This window comes from Callorhinus ursinus, unplaced genomic scaffold (assembly GCF_003265705.2).
Source record: "Callorhinus ursinus isolate GAN/ISIS: 27379988/994484 unplaced genomic scaffold, GSC_fseal_2.0 scaffold38, whole genome shotgun sequence".
NCBI classification, from domain to species: Eukaryota; Metazoa; Chordata; class Mammalia; order Carnivora; family Otariidae; genus Callorhinus; species Callorhinus ursinus.
Window position 1 is genome coordinate 14,644,551 of NW_027397100.1, and position 16,868 is coordinate 14,661,418.

The following is a 16,868-nucleotide window of genomic DNA, read 5'->3' on the forward strand; positions in this document are numbered from 1 at the left end:
GAGTAGGGCCATCTTAGACCATCCAGCCCTCTTCGAGGTAATAGCTGACTGCATGCAGCCTTGGGAGTGATGCTGGGCTAGCCCAGCAGAACTATCCCCATGTGTCCAGCCCAAATTGCAAACCTGCAGAACTGTAGGCAAATGAATGACGTGCATTCAGCTGTCAAGTTTGGAGATGGTCTGTTACACGGCAAAGACTAGCTGATACACAATTCCTTATTTCTCTCTTGGTAATGGGATTTTATTTCAGGAAGCGGTGTGCCGGTTCCACAGGATGGAGTATGAAGGGTCTACTGGTTATGACAATTCTGTTCCCTGCCATCTTGGCTTTCTTCGCAGCCAGGGGTGGCAACTGTAGCTGGTTTGGGCCAAGGAGACCTAAGTAGAAATATGCAGGGGGTAGAACAGGAAACAGGCCTCTGAAAAAGGTCTGACTTCATGATAGAAGTCGACAGCTGGCTTGGCCCTTCTTCCTCCCCCACACCTTTCTTCCTTGAACACAGCCACAATTTCTGGAGGTCCAGCAGCTATCTTTGACCATGAAGTAACAAGGCCAAATGGAATCAGAGATGTGAGTCCTATCTTCACTGGGGTGCTGAAGCAATACCACCTCTCTCCAGAATTCACGCTGTGTGGACAGACTTCTCTTTGTTTAAGCCACTGTAACCTAGGCTTTCCTTTACTTGCAGCTGAACGTATTCCACATAATGGGAGATACACAGACAAAAATGTAGGACCTTGTGCTTGGGAATCTGGAGCCAGGAACAGGTCGCTCTCCCAACCCATCTCCTTTTCCATTTCATTCTCTCAAGAATACCTCGAGAGCAAAGACACGTCCCCGTTTCTGCAGCAGTGGGATCTGGGGCTCCCACATTGTTCAGTAATGAGTCCACGGTCTTGCAGCTAGTGGAACAGGTGCTCAGAGTCAGACCGCCCCCTTGGCACAGAGAACGTGCCCCTGAGCCCGATCGTTTCCTGCATGGCCTGGTGCCCTAGAGGCCAGGTTGTGTCTTCCGGGCTCTTGGGAGTGTTGGGAGGCGCCAAGGAGGCTGCTATTGTAAGTCTGGTGTTGAAGCACCCAGGTACACCCTGAGGTCTGAGAGGGTGGACCGGACAAGCTTGGCAGGGATGGTCTCTCGCTGCAGCTGCTGGTAGGCCGCATAGCGGTGGCAGCCCCCAAAGGAGTAGAAGTAGTCACCACCCTGGGCCCCTTTGATCCAGAGGACGTCAATAGGAGGGACGCTGTCTGGATCCTCCTAGAGAAGAGGACAGTGTCAGTGAGCACGGCGCAAGGCGTGGTGGTTTGCGGTGTGGACTCTGTTAACCGGCGCTGAGCTCCAACAGGGTACTCACTGGCTCATGCTGGCTTATGGGAGACAACTGTTAAATATTCAGAAATTTTGTGAGCTGGTTGTCATCAACTCAGTAGCTTGAAAATCAGCCACACTGATTTACATCAGGGAAACGAGCAGATGCTACAAATCAGGGCTCTTCCCCCCTAGAGACCAGGTTGTTAAACATTTATCAGTTTATTATTATACCACATACACACTCTCTGTTTGGCCCTGTTCTAGACTCCGGGAATAAAGTACAGCCAGAATGGGCCAGGCATAGCCCCTGCCTTCACGGGACTCCAGTCTGGTGGGGCAGATGGAACGAAAGAGTTGAGAGCTGGAATGACCTATGCTGTGAGGACAGTAACACAGGCTGACAGGCCCGGGATGGGCATCCGTGCGGGCTCTCTGAGGTCACAAGGGAGCAGAGACGCAACGCAGAGGAGTTGGCTTGGGAAGAGAGACAGGTGGAACAGTTTATAGAGTCAGAGCCTGACTGCCTAGGTTCAAATCTCAGCTCTGCTACGTAACTGCTACGTCATCTTGGACAATTAATCTCTGCGCCTCACCTGCCCCGTCTATCAAATAGGGATGAAGGCAAGAGACCCACCTCATAGAGCTGTTGAGTTAAGTGAGTAAGTGTATGTAAAGCACTCCGAACAATGCTTGGCACATGGAAAGTGCTCAGTAATGTATGCTCTGTATTACTGGAGGGAACAGCAAATGCAAAAGCCCTGAGGCCAGAACAAGTTCACCATGCTGGAGGCATGGCAAGGAGGCCAGTGTAAACAGAATGGGCTGGAGGTGGAGGAGTATAAGAGGTCAGAAAGGTCAGTAGGAGCCAGACTGTGCAGGTTGGTTTCTAACAGTGGCGGGTGACATGATTGGATGACCCTTCTAGAAAGCTGTCATGAGAGAGCAGGTTTCACCAAAACAAAGGGGTGGACAAAGGGGAAACCAAGGTGAGGCCTTAGTAGGTATCCAGCAGAAGACCCTGGTCTGGATGAGGACGTGGATGGGTCAGGGAGAGGCAGACAGGTTCAGGACATGGGGGCAGCTCGGAGGAGACTGGCAGAAGGGCTGAATGTAAGGAGAAGAGGAAGAAGAGAATCCAGGTTGACTTTCTGTTAGGGGCCTGAGCAGCGAGGTGCAGAGTGGGTAAAGCCCAAGGTGGCGGGAGGGGGTGTGGGGGTGTGGGGGTGGGGGGATGGAGCACAGTGGGGAGACCACATTAGGCGTGAGCTGCCTAGGAGGCCTCCTGCCAACTGGCCCATGGGTTCTCTTTTATTATGCTTATTTGATGGGTTCATTTATCCATTTATTCCAGAAATGACTAGTAAGCAGTAAGGCCCAGCAGTGACAGGCGGGGGTTCTGGAACCCAAAAAATCCTGCATCTGAATTTCAGCTCCTCCACGGAGCTGCTGGGGGACCCAGAGCAAACGGCCTCAGCTCTCTGAGAGCCGTTCCTCATCTGTAAAATGGGTGTGGATGCTCTCTGGCGCTGCAGGTGAAGAGTCACAGAGCTGACGCCTGGGAGGTGTGGAGCACAGCCCATCCGGCAGAGGGGCATGAACGAGGAGCCGGTGCCGGACGGGCCTTGTGCTGGGCGCCGGGGGGCACGATGGTGAGTGGGCGGGGTCATGGCCCCCCAAAACGTCCCCGTTCTAATCCCTGAAGCCTGGGTAGGCCAAGGGGACTTTGCAGATGGAATGAAGTTAAGGATCCTGAGATGGAGAGATTATTCTGGGTTATCCAGATGGGTTGCATGTAATCACTGGCGTCCTTGAAAGTGGAAAAGGCAAAAGAGGAGGTCTGATGTTGCTGGCTTTGGAGATGGGGGGAAAGAAGCCATGAGCCAAAGATTGTGGGTGGTCTCTAGAAGCTGGGAAAGGCAAGGAAAAGGATTCTCCCCAAGAGCCTCCAGAAGGAATGCAGCCCTGCTGACACCTTGATTGTAGCCCAGGGAGACCCATTTTGGACTTCTGAACTACAGAACTAGGAAATAACACATTTGTATTGTTTTAAGCCACTAACTCCTGGCAATTTGTTACAGTTGCCATAGAAAATGAATACATATGGTAAGTAAAGACAGGCTTGGTTCTTGCCCTCCACGAGCATATGGTTCTAGCATGGAAGACAGGTGTCTAAACAGGCCATTAACACCCAGGGGGATCGGAGCTACGCTGCTGAGCATGCAGGTGTCTGGGGGCCCACAAGAGGCCACTAACCCAGTAGGGGGGCATCAGGGAAGACACGGACACTGGGTCAGTAAGACCAAGAAGGAGTTAGAAACAGTAAGGAAGAGATGGAAGAGTTCCTGGCAGGGGTAAAAGAGCCTGTGCAAAGGCCTGGGGGTGGGAGAGCACATACACGGCTAGATCCTCCACAAACAGCTGGGCACCATGCTAGTTAGTGTTGAGGAAACTGCCAGGATATGACCAAAGTCCCCGCTTTTGTGCAGTTGACCTGAGAAGACAGACCATAGAACGCAAACAAATATATAAGCCTGAGGGACAGAAGTGCTTTATGGGAAAATACCTCGGGTTAAGGGGGGTAATCTTGAGAGGCCAGGGCAGTGTTAGCAAGGGCAGAGAGGGGGCAGAGGCCTGAGCCAAGAGAGGGAGCAGGCCCTGTGGCAATCTGGGGAGCTGTAGAGGGGTCTGGTGGGGCCTTGGAGTCCGCCAGGACCACCTTCCAAGGGTCTGATGGGGGAAGGTGACACGATGCTACGCAGGCCCAACCTGACACACATGTTCCTTTCCTCCCATAAAGTTCCTGCCAGGATCACTTCCCCATTCTTCAACACCCTCCCTCAGTGATGGGGCTGATCCCTGTCCTCTCCCAGATCCAGTTCCAGCAAGGGCCTCCCAGCAGACATGACATGTCCAGTCCCACAGCCACTGACTGTAACAGCCAGAAATGACAGCATGGCTTAACTCCAGAGTGTGGTGGCCAAGCTGCTGGGCACTGGAGCCAGTCTGTGCCACTTTCAAAGTGCCTGACCTTGGTCAAGCTACCTTAAAAAAAAAAAATCCTCCGTGCCTCAGTTTCCCCGTCTGTAAAAGAGGGACAGTAGTAGCATCTACCTCACAGGGTTGGCATGAAGCTCAGGCACTTGAAACAGCTCCTGGGCACTGCAAGTGCTAGCTTTATAAACAGAGTTCGCGATCGTTTTTTTTAAATCATCTCCTCCAATCTCCTGCTTGCTCAAGCGAGGAAACAGAGGCCCAGAGAGACCCAGCCCCTTGCTCAAGGTCACACAGCAAATGCTGGGCCCCGGCGGAGCGCCTGGAACCAGTCCCGTCTCGAGTCCAGTGTGACCTCCCTCCTGCGGAGCCCTCCCTCCGGCCCGCCTCCCCGGGCCTCACCCGGATCGTGTCCACGAGGCTCTGCACCTTGGCCGGGTCCAGCACGGACGGCAGTGGCCGGATGAGCACGCTCAGCGGCACGTTGTGCACCGCGACGATGCAGCCCGAGTGGATGCTGCCGCCCTGCGCGCCGCTGCTCGGCCCGGGTCCCCCAGGCGCCCCCCGGCCGACCCCGGCCCCGGCCCCGGCCCTGCCCAGCGCTCCTCCCGCGCGCAGCCCCATCGCTCCGCCGCCGCCGCAGCCGCGCGGCCCGCGAGCTTTAACCCCGGTCGGGCCGTACCACTCTGCGCAGGCGGCGGGGGCGGCCGCCGGGGCGAGCGCGTGTCCCCCCCGCCCGGAAGTGGTCCGGCCCCGCGCTCCCCGCCGGCTGCGCGCCGCGGCCCGCGCGGGACTTGGCCTGTCCGCCGGGGGGCGCCCCGCAGCCTCCCCTCTGCCTCGCCGCGTCCCGGAGTGGAAGCGCCCGGGCAGGCTGACTCAGGGTGAGTCTGCAGGTCGCGGGGCGGGAGGGGCGCGGCTGACGCGGAGGCCGGGGTGACTCAGGCCCGCGGCGGGGGCGGGGGCGGGGGCGGGGACGGGGACGAGGGGGGCGGCCGGACCTGCCCGGCGAGGATGAGTCGGCAAAACCCGCGGTGCTCGGCGGCCCCGGCCGTCGGAGCAGTAGCCGGAATGGCCAAGGAGGCGATACCAATACCGACAAGAGTAAAACTGCGAATCTGGTGCTGTCAGGCGCTGTTGGGAACACTTTGCGTAGGTATTAACTTATTTCAGTCTCCAAACAACCCCGCAAGATAGGTGTGATTATTATTCCCTTTTTACAGATGAGAAGACTGAGGCACAGCGAGCTGTAAGTGATTCGGCCAAGGTCACGGAGCTAGTAAGTGGCTGAGCCAGGCAGGGTTCAAACCCAGGCTGTCTCACTCCAGAGTACATTCTGTACCTCACTGCTGGCTGCCTCTGTTCAGCCAAAGTAACTGTCACAAGGAGCCTTCTGGAATGCTGCTGACAATGTGTGGGCACTGCCCTAAGCATGCGCACTAACTCTCTCATCGCATCCTCACAGCACCACTAAGATGTAGAATTATTGAACTGCTTGTCCAAGGTAGGGCAGCTGAAAATGAAAGTCATCTGAGCCTTCCCAGGACCCCTTAGCCACCAACACCTGCTTACAGATGTGGACACTGAGGCTGAGGAGGGGGTGGGGCGGGGTGGGTGGTGGTGGTGGTGATGACTTGGGTCCAGACATGCTGAGTGCCAGCCCCACTCTCTCCCATTCAAAGTCCTCTTTCCTCTGATGCCCAGGTTCAGCACCCAGCATCCTCTGGGCCCAGGGGGAGGTAGGCAGAGGCTCCTGGTTTATTTATTTATTTTTTAAAGATTTTATTTATTTGACAGAGAGAGAGATAGCAAGAGCAGGGACACAAGCAAGGGGAGTGGGAGAGGGAGAAGCAGGCTTCCTGCGGAGCAGGGAGCCCCATGTGGGGCTTGATCCCAGGACGCTGGGATCATGACCTGAGCCGAAGGCAGACGCTTAACGACTAAGCCACCCAGGCGCCCCAGAGGCTCCTGGTTTGAATTCCAGGTGTGTATCAGCATCCATGGCAACATTAGGAGTTTGGCACAGATTTGCCTGGGTTTGGATACCATTGGGCCACTGTCTAGTTGTGTGTTTTCAGGCAAGTTGCTTAACCTCTCTGAGCCTCATCGTTCTCTTCTGTTAAAATGGTTGTGGGGAGATTTGGGGAACATTTGGGGATAATGGCTGATGGAGGGCAAAGTGGGGGGTAAATCAGTGCTTCCACGGCAGTAACCAAGGAACGTGACTGGTTTTATGATGAACATCCAGAGGGCTGAAGGAGAGGCCCTATTTGACTGAGCGCATCAGGAAAGGCTCCCTGGGGGAGAGGCATTCAGACTGGAACTTGCGGCTTGGTCCTGGGGAGGGAGAGGGAAGAAGCAGGTGTAGGCTTTGGAGTCACTTGAATGGCGTGGATTTGAATCCTGACTCCACCACGTACTAAATCGTGTGACTTGAGGGTGTGTGTGTGTATTTGGGGGGGGCTAACTCACCTTCTCTTGCCTCAGTTTCTTCTCTGGATTGCCAGGGAGAGTGAGAGTAACGCATGAAGTGTTTAGAAAGGTACGTGGCACATGCGTGGTGTTGAATGGAAGGTAGACATGAAGGACATTCCAGCCAAACACACAGCTCTAGCAAAAGCGAGGAGGTTGGACAGTCTCAGACCTGGCTGAAAACAGGCATATCTGGTAAATACAGGCTGATCTGGTTTGGTTGTCCTCCTCTTCACCCTGGTTGGCATCTGCATGGGGAATGCATATCACCGTCTTAACTGGAGAAAACCAGAGATGGTACCCACCGTGGGGAGGGGAGCCCGCTGCATGGACTAGTTACTGACACTTTCTGTACCTGAACTCATTACCTTTCTGATGAACAATACTGTGCGTCACTCAAAGTTGTTATGGGTGTGATTTGTGAGGGTTCGCTTAAGGGCTCCATGCTTTGTGTAATGCCCCATTTTGCCATTGTAGGCAGTAGGTTCTTAGTTTTTCATCCTCTGTGTTCTGGTTTTTAATCCTCGAGCTTGCCCCCTTGCAGTCCCAGGATGGCTGCTGTAGCTCCAAGCATCACATCACTCACTATACAACAACTTTCAAAGGCAGAACTTAGGACATCCCTTTGTGCTTCTTTTTAAGAGTGAAGAAAGCTTTACTCACCATTCCTTACTCCTCCACTCCCTGCCCACGAGCCTTTTCCTCTTATCTCGTTGGCAAGAATTATATCGCATGTCCATGCCCAAACCAATCCTTGGCAAGGGGAGTGGAATTACCATGATTGGCTTAGCTTAATTGGCACTAACCTCTGGGTTCAGGAGGGTCCACTGTTCCCTGAAGTTCATGGCCCCTGGCTGCTGAACAGAATGAGCAAGGTCTGGGGGCGCCTGGTGGCTCAGTGAGTTAAGCGTCTGACTCTTGATTTCGGCTCAGGTCATGATCTCAGGATCATGAGATCCAGCCCCTCATCAGGCTCCGTGCTTAGCGGGGAGTCTGCTTGGGATTCTCTCTCTCTCCTTCTGCCCCTTCCCCCTGTGCACATTCGTGCTTTTTCTCAAATAAATAAATAAATCTAAAAAAAAAAAAAAAAAGAACTAGCAAAGCCTGTTAGCTGTAACCCAGTTTTCCTATGGGGAACCTTCTTTCCCCACTATCAGAACTGTGTTGGGGGACAGATGCCATGGTGGGGTAGATGGACCCCACCTGGATGGACCCTGACCAGACCTGCCCAGTCAGCAATTCCATTATATTGGAATAGATGCTGAGACAGGGACTGTGTGCAGGTAGTTTATTTGGGAAATATTCTAGTTATTAGCACTGCAAAACAAACCACTCCAAAACGTAGTGGCATAAAATAATCACTTTACTATCCCCATAGAGTCTGTGGGTCAAGAATTCAGACAGGGCACAGCGGGGACTGCTTGTCTCTTCTCCACAATGTCTGGGCCATCATCCAGGTGACTCAATAGTGGGGAGTGACTTGATGGCCGGGGCTGGAATCATCTGGAGGTGACTTCCATTATGCATCTGTTGGATGGTACAGCCTGTCAGCCAGGACACCTACATGTGGCCTCTCCATGTGGCCTGGGCTTCCCAATGGCATGGCGGCTGCCTTCTAAGAGTGAGTGTCCTAAGAGAACCTGGCAGAAACTTCGTGGCCTTTTCCAGTCTAGTCTTGGAAGTCATATAGCATCATTTCTGCAGTGTTCTATTTGCAGGAGCTGTCACAAGAATTTTCCTCCCCCCCCACCCCCCGCCGGCTCAAGGGAAGGGGACAGAGACTCTATCTCTTGATGGAAGGAATAGCAAAGTTCTAAAAGAGCTTGTGGGTGGAGGTGTTGTGGCCATCTTTGGAACACACATCTACTGTAGGAGGCGATGCCAGGAAGTACTGGGGAAGGAAGAAATGCCAATAAAGGGTACGCTGATGAGCAGGTTAACTTGGTGGGCAAGTGGGGCTCACTTCTGCTAGGGACTCTCTGAAGAAGCATTATGCATCAGAATTGTCCCCCTGAGGGACAGGGGGCTGGGTATTTATTCACTGACTCCTGCCCCTCACTGGTTGAGGGTGGCCTGAGGATGTTTCATTTCTGCCATTGTTGACTGCTCTGTACTCAAACTAAGCAAGCGTCTGAGGACCCAGAGGATGAAGCTGCCTGCTTAGAGTATGACCTCAGAGGTGGTCCAAGGGAGTTAGGGGCAGGACATCAATAAATTCCTTTTCTGTCCAAACCAGCCAGAGTCCAGGTTTGTTGTCTGCAGCCAAAGTCTCTGACTACCTGCTCTCCCCATCCTTCTCCTGGGCTCTCTCCTCCTCCCTTTCTCTTTCATTTTTGACAAAGAATCTCATTCAGCTGGCATTGGGGTCTACAGAGGACTTTTCTAAGTGTTTGGGAAGAGGAAAGGATTTCTGTGCCGTAAAAGGAACATTAAATTTTAGATTCCCCCACCCCTGAAGTGCTCTCGTCCATTTCTCCCTTCAGGATCCTGCCATGTTGCTTGGTCCCATTCTCTCTTTCTGTTTTCCTCTCCGTCTTCTGTCACTTCTACCGACCCTTGCGTTTCCTGTTCTTATTTTAGGCAGAAAGTTTGCCTCTGCCTTCTGCAGCTTCGGTGCCTGCCGAAGAACCCCCATCTCCATGGGGTCTTGAGACAGCTCCACACCACAACTGCTTCTCGTCATCACAAGATGGCTGCCGGCGCCAACCGGGGCAACCTCTTTCCTCGCTTATGTCTTAGCTCAGGTCGTTATACCAAAATACCATAGACTGGGGTGGCTTACACAATAAACATTTGTTTCCCACAGTCCTGGGGGCTGGAAGTCCGGGATCAAGGAGTGACGAACCTCTTCTGGTTCACAGACTGCTGTCTTCTTGCTGCCGTCCTGTGGTGGAAGGGCAAGGGAGCTCTCTGGGCTCTCTGCCTGTAGGGACACTCATCACATTCATGTGGGCCCTGCCTCCCACAAGCCCCACCTCTGCATGCCACCACACTGAGGATTATGCTTCCACATAGGAATTTTAGGGGGACACGGACTCAGTCCATAGTAGTTCGCATCCAGAAGAGAGAGAGAGACCCCCCACCCCTTGCCCCAGTGATGATGGAATTAAAGCTTTTCTCTCCAGTCTGATTGAGATAGCTTGAGTCGGGGTTAATAATGTTCTCCAGGGACAGGCCGTGTGTGAGCTGTTTAAGCATGGGTGCTGGAGCCTGTCACCCACTGGGATGACTGGGATTGGCCCAGAGGAGACCAGTCAGCCACACACCCCTGAGGTCAGCCTTCTTTGAGCCACCCAGAGGGGCTCAGTGGTGGGTGGCTGTCTGGACAGACGTGAGGTTTGTTGATGAGGAAAGGGGGGAGTAAAAGCCTGGGTGTCAGTGTCTGGTCCACTTGACCCACCTTTGATTTCAACAGAAGCTGTGGTGGGAGCTTCTGTGCAAGCCCTGCCAGCTTTCCAGCCCAAGAGCCCTGTTGTTGTCCACATTTTCCATCTCTGTGGGAGCTTTGCTCATTCACAAGCACATCCCAGAGATGTTAGGGTGTTCACTGATGGGGACAAGAGCTGGTGAGTAAAAGCCAGTCTTCCATTGTCACAGGTGGACAATTGGGAGAGGTGTTCCAGACCATTTGGAACTTTCCAGACCCGTCTTAGAGACCAGCAGTACCCAGCCGTGCTGTTGCAGCAGTGAGCTCGCTAACACCCCCTCTGTCTTCTTACCTCCCACTCCTGGTTCCTGGAATCACCTCCCAGAGGAACCACCTGCACTCAAGTCTCTGGCTCTGCTACCAGGGGCGGGGGGCAAGGGGGCAAAACTAGGGAAAACGGGCAATTTCATAGGTCATCCCCAATAGTTCTGCCCCTTGCCTCGGTTAAAATGACACATCTCTTGCTAGATGTGTGACCTAGGGCCAGTCACCTGTCTGTGCCTCAGTTTCCTAACCTGCAAAATGGCCATAATGATGGCACCTACTTCGTAGAGTTGTTGGAAGAATGAAAAGAGATGATGTAGGTCAAGTCCTTAGAACAGTGCCCAACACACTGTAAGTGCTCAATAAATATGAGCCGTTTGATTACATTTTGAATTAATAATAGATCTTGAAGATCTCTCCGTGCTTGTGCTTCCAGACTCGTCTCAGTGTATTAGCCAAGATTCTTGTTTGCAAGTGGGGAAAGCCAAAGTGAATTAGCTTAATGAAAATGGGGACATTTGGCTCCCTTGACGGTGGGGTGAAGCTGGGCCTCAGGGAAAAGTGGGTTCAGAGACTTTGTCTCTCACTTGGCAGCGGGATTACCTCTGTGTGACAGGAACGTGGCTGTCAGCAGGGATTATGTTTGGCTTTTAGCAGGAGAAGCCTGACAAGAGAGGTTTAAAAGGCACTAAAGCATAACCTTTCACAGAAAAGAGTCGGGCTTTTATTCTCAAAGTCACCTTCTGGATAAGATTGATGCTGAAGTGGTAGAAGAGTGGAAAGGCAAAGGGACATGACCCCCTCCTTTTCAGGGGGCTGTCTCAGCAGTCCCATATAACACTTTCCCTGGCATGTGTTTGCTCAGAAGTTGGTCCCATGGCCACCCTGGCCACAAGGGCAGCTGGGATATGTAGTCTCCATTCCGTGTGGCAGTGTGCTCAGCTAAAATTGGAGTGCTCTTACTAAGGAAAGAGAGAAGGCATAATGATAAGTAGCTAGCTGGTCTTATGACTCAGAGAGACGGAGAGAGGAAATTTCCAAATTCTAGTCAGATGCCCACATTTGGACCAATCAGCTGTGGCCATGAGGGACAGAGACTTTTTTTTTTAAGCACAAGCTACCATTATTGATTATGACTTAAATGTATGTCGTTCATTAAAAAATAATTATCATTCATCTGCTCTTGGCTAGGCATTGTGCTAGACCTAGAGGATTTAGTGATGAGCAAAAAGACACTTCATTCTCAGTCTCATGAAGTTTATAGTCTAGTGCAGGAGACAGATAATGACCAAATGATCACATGGATTAATGTAAAAGTGTACCCTGATGATAAGTGCTGTAAATGAACAGCACGTGGCCCCTGAGGAAGTGACGACACAGCTGGGGGATGAAGGATGGAAAAGGCATTGACTAGTAAGGGTGGTAGTGATAGCAGTGCAGATGGAGTACATTACTGGTGGAGAGAATAGTTTATGCAAAGGCCCTGTGGCAGGAGAGAGCAAAAGTGCTGAAAAGAGGCAGCTGGTCACACAGTTGAAGATTCAGCTGGAATGATGGAAAGAGCCACACCAGAGAAGGCTTTAAAAGTCATCCGAAGCACGTTCCACTCCCTCTCTCCCCACAGAGGAGGTCACTGAAGTGCTTTAAGCAGGGAAGTGGGGGTGGTGGGTGGTAGTGACACAATCAGAGAAGATCCTGCATTTTTTAAAAGAACGCTGTGGCTGCTGTGAAGAGAGGAAGGGAGGTGGGGGAGGCAGAATGGATCTGGAGAGACGAGTGAGAAGGCCGGTCCTGGGAAGAGATGGTGGTAGCTGTGGACTAGGGGGGGCACACTGAGAACATGGAGAGGAACAATCGCCAGAAGCTGGTATCCGACTAGATGCTAGGATGGGGAGAGAGAGGTGGGAGAGATGACTTCTGGGTTTTGTTGGCTGCAAGACTGGATGGGTGCTGGTGCTATCCAAGGAGGTGGGGGAACCCTGGAGAAGCACAAGGCAGCCTCAGACTTGGCTAGTCTGTGCTGTTGGGGTATCGGAGTGGAGGGGGCCTGCAGGCAGATACGGATTTGCAGCTTGGAGAGGAGGCTGGAATTGGAAATGTAAATCTGCGAATCTGCCTGTGGGTGGAAATTGAAGCCATGGGTTTCAGGAGAGTACAGTGAGAGGAGGAGAGTCTGGGAGAGAACCCTGTGGAACACAAAGCGTACAAGGAGGAGCCGGAGCTGGGTTCCTTCCTTGGGCATAGGAACAGGAGTCCGCCAAGTCGCTAGGTGGAGCAGCCGGACAGGTATGAGGAGAACCAGAGCTGGGTCTTGCAGGTCTTTGAGATAATTGTGAGAAGCAGCCTGGAATGTGTGGCCAGTTGAGGTGCCGAGGGCTGCGGGTAACGGGCCGATCCAGTTGATTTAAACAAGTAAAGACACTCATGTCACACACCATGAAGTCCAGAGGCAGCATAATGAGTGGGCTTTAGGGCGGTTTTTTCGGCACTCCCTGATGTCATCCGGGATATGGGCTTTTTCCATCCCTCCGCTTTGCTCTCCAGGGTGTGGGCTTCAGGCGAAGGCTGGTTCCTTTCACGGTCACAAGATGACATGCTTCCCTGTTCACATTCAGGGGGAAGAGAGACTTGGCTTCCTTTCTCTTAAAGGAGAGGGAGAAGCGAACTTTCCTGAAAGCTTCCAGTGAGCCTCTCCTCAAGCTTCTTTGGCCAGAATTGAGTCATAGACCCATTTATCAGCCCACGGGGGACAGGATTACTCTTCGACCAGTCAGGACCACCCCTTAAGCTGATGTTCAGTTCCCAAATTGCATGGCTGCCAATCGAGGAGGGAAGGACAGGAGGTAGAGAGTGGGTACCCAGCAGGCATTCCCACCTCCCTCTAGGGTGCCTTCTATATTGTATGTTGCAGCGTTAAAAACTACATTTCTCAGACTTCCCTGCAGCAAGGATAATGACAGTGAATTGGGCTTGGCCAGTTAGATGCACTTCTGTGGAGTTTGGATGGTGGAAGTGGGCAGGCGCCATTTTCTTAGTGCCTTGTCTCTGGCTGCTGGCAAGGTGGTCATGGAGCCCCAAGTTTTCTGTACCGGTGTTCCAGTGTTGAGCTGCCAGCACAGTGGGAGACAGGAGACAGTTTGAAAGGCGGTGGCAGGGGCCTCCTGATTCCTGGGTCCCACCAATACTGCTGTGTTCCTGAACTCAGTAGTTCCAGTGAGCCGCCTGATGCCCCTGGCTGGTTTTGGAAGAGGTGGCAGCTCCCCTGGTGGGCCAGTTCTGTGGGGAATTTCTAGGGGGTCCAGCTGAGGGCTCTCCCCTTCAGACCTTCCCACAATTTTGTCAGCAGCCAGTTCCCCGTGTTAAGCACTTTCTGCTTTAAGGGGATTTAATACATGGAATGAGATGTTTATAAAATGTGGGTCTGGAGTGGGTTCTGCCCTCTGGATCTGAGGCAGATGTAAGTGATGCAACCTCAGGTCCGAAGCATTGTGTAGCCACAGAGGACTGTGTGTGGCTGGCGAGGGAAGGCAACAGGTTCCTGGGCTCCTCAAAGCCCAGGGGGCAAACTGCTCTCATTGCTGGAGTCATGTAGCACATCGCTCAGATTATAGCTGCCTGTCCAGGGGTATGTGAAGAGAAAGGCAGATGAGCACCAGATGAAGGTCTAAAAGTTGAGTGTACTGCTCACAAAAGGAGGCATCCCGAAAGATGGCTCCAGGGGAGATGGAGTTCCAGCCTGCAGCCTGGCATCCAGCCCTCAAAGCACATGGGCCTCACCTCTCAGTGGGTCCATGCTGGGTAGTGGAGTTAAAGTGGCATGTTGTGATGGTCCCCAGTGAGGTTTTTAGTAAGGCAAGGACCTGTTTGTATTTTGAAAGATCACCAAGGTAGCTGGCAAGGAGGATGGATTGGCTGTTCAACATCTTCCTGAACACTTTTGAAGACAAGTCGTTCACTGGCTCTAGGGGCAGCTTACTGTTTTGGGACAACTTTGCCTGCTGAGCCAAAGTTGACCTTTTTGCATGCATGTACTCGCTCAGGTGTGACCAATAGGGCTGGCCAGAAACTCGGCCAAAGCAGCAGGGGATGAAATGGGGAAGAAATAGGGTTGTAAACTGGCTGTCAAGAGACAAATCTGGCTCACGGTTGTTATTTGTTTGGCAGGTATAGTTAACTTGAATTCTCTAAGGTGAGACACAATCTTTCCTGGTTAATCACAGGTTCCAACATTCCCTAATGTATTAAAGGAACCTGCTTCATTCATGCTATTAATCTGGTTCTTGAAATCTTTGAGTTTGCAACCCCAGTATTTGAGGAATATTTAGGACTGAGGATGCCTGGGACTCTGTGTATGTCAAAGGACACCCTCAACCCCCCCCCAGAGTGTGTGACCCCTGGTGGCAGCTACAGGGTGGTCAGGCTAGAGGGAGGGAAATGGAGTGGAAAAAAGTCTAGCTGCAATTAACAAGATTAGTATGTTTAAAAAAATGTAAAAAGGAAAAAAGAAAAAAAAATCCAGCTGCCCGCCCTGCCCACACCCCTCCGCAATGACAAGATCTAGAGGCTCTGGTGAGTGGCCAAAGTCCCTTTAATATCCCTGAATTGCGTTACAAGTAATACTGCTGGAGGTGAGGAAGGATGGGGGTCTGGGGTGCGAGTTGGGGGAGGAGGAAGAGGGAGGGGGAGCGCCAAGCGCTCATACAAAATATGGCCAAAAGGCTTAGCATGCATGGAAAATTATTGCTGTCGGAAGTTCCTATTTACAGGGTCAACACCCTCCGTAATTGCTTCTGCGACCCCTCTCCCTCCCCCCATCCCTGCTGCCTCCCTTCCCCGGGCGGGCCTGGAGCTGAGAAGCCCTAGAGAAGTGCCCGGGCTCCAGCGGCCCCTCCAGTCTCCACCCTCCTTTGTGGCTGATGGGGGAGAGAGGGAGGGACTCCTGCCCCCAGAGCTGGGCGCCTAGTGATGGGGCAGAGGCGTGTGCTTAATTAAAGCAGAGGGGGCCAGGGCCCGTGAGCGCGGAGGTGTGTGCTTCGGTCCTCGCCCGGGCATGCAAAAGCGCGGCGGGGGAGGTAGTGGCGGCCACCGGGGCGGGGCAGCTGGCAGCCCCGGCCCCTCTGCCCGGGAGAGTTGCATAGAAGTGGCCGGGAGGGAGCGCTCCTCCCGGGAGCGGAGCGGGCCGGAGGCCCCAGCGGGGTCCGGGGCTCAGTCGGTCCCTGGAACCTGGGGTCCCTCGAGAAGAGGAATAAATAGGAAATAAATCGAGGAGACTCCTCTCTCCGGTCTCCCTGGAGTGGGAGTGGAAGGCTCAGGAGGGCGGGGACCTGCCCCATGACTGGACCTCCTCATACCCCTCCCCCCCCCAGTTGAGGGTCAGCAGGCTATCCCTCCCATTCTCGTGCCCCCTTCTCCAGCGAGTTCAGGCTCTGATGAGGGTGAGGCTTCTCCCTCACTCCCCAAAAGGGGGGTGTGTGTGTGGTGGGGGGACAGACTTTTATGGCCTTTGCTGTCCCTCTCCTTGCCTGGTTCCCTGACCTCCCAGTCCAGCTGGGGAAGCCAGACAATCCCTGGGTGAGGCCAAGAGATTAAATATAATAATAAATAGATAAATAATAAATAAACAAATAAATAACTGGAGAGGCCCAGCCAGACAGGGGGAAGGGCATTTGTGAGGTGCCCCAGACTCCCCCCAACAAATAAGGAGGGGTACCTGTAGTCCTGGGGGTGGGGGAAAGTGCTCAGAGAATCTGGGGAGAGGGCAGCTAGAGGCTGGAAGCCCAGGGAGGGGCTGTCCTGGGGTGAGAGGAGGACTACGGTAGGGGGCAGGGCCTGAACTGCCCCTCAAGTCTGCCCCAGGTCAGGTGAACTCAAAGGGGTGAGAGTTGTGGAGGGTTGAGGGGGTCTGGAGAGAGTAGGGCGTGGGAGTGGTTGAGAAGGCCCCAGGAACTAAGCGGGAAATGTATGTGAGAGTGGTGTAGGGAGGGGGGTGTGAAAGGCTGGACCTAAGGCCAGGGTACAGAGGGGGTCAGGGACAGACTGGGGGGTCCCAAGAGGGATGAGGATTAGATCCCTAGATGGGCACACGTACAGGAAGACTTGGCAGAGGCCAGGAGGAGGGTCGGGGGTTGGAATGTGGCCTGGGAGGGAGCTGCAGGGCCTGCGTACCGGTGTGGACTGGACAGGCTTGAGAGTCAAAGGTAGGTTTGGGCCTTAGACTGGGGTTCCAATAGAGGAACTGTAGGAGAGACTCAGCTGAGAAGTGAGAGGAAAGGTCTGAAAGTTGGAAGGGGAGAGGTGCGGGGTCTGGATGGGAGAAACTTCCGGCTCTGCGGCCCGGGAGAGGTGCGGACCTGGTGCCTGAGTTGGGAGCCTTGAGGGCGGGGACAGGGGGGTCAAGGTCCGAGTCT

At 53.4% G+C, this 16,868-nt stretch overlaps 1 protein-coding gene across 1 annotated transcript; it reads right to left on the reverse strand.

The window, feature by feature from the left end:
• Positions 1-216: 216 nt before the first annotated feature.
• SRXN1 (sulfiredoxin 1) lies at positions 217-5,056 on the reverse strand. The gene is made up of 2 exons (XM_025876551.2): positions 4,704-5,056; positions 217-1,256 (listed from the first exon to the last, which is right to left on the reverse strand). The coding sequence occupies exons 1-2, from the start codon at positions 4,923-4,925 to the stop codon at positions 1,053-1,055; spliced, it is 426 nt and encodes a 141-aa protein (XP_025732336.2). The 5' UTR covers positions 4,926-5,056; the 3' UTR covers positions 217-1,052.
• Positions 5,057-16,868: the final 11,812 nt, after the last annotated feature.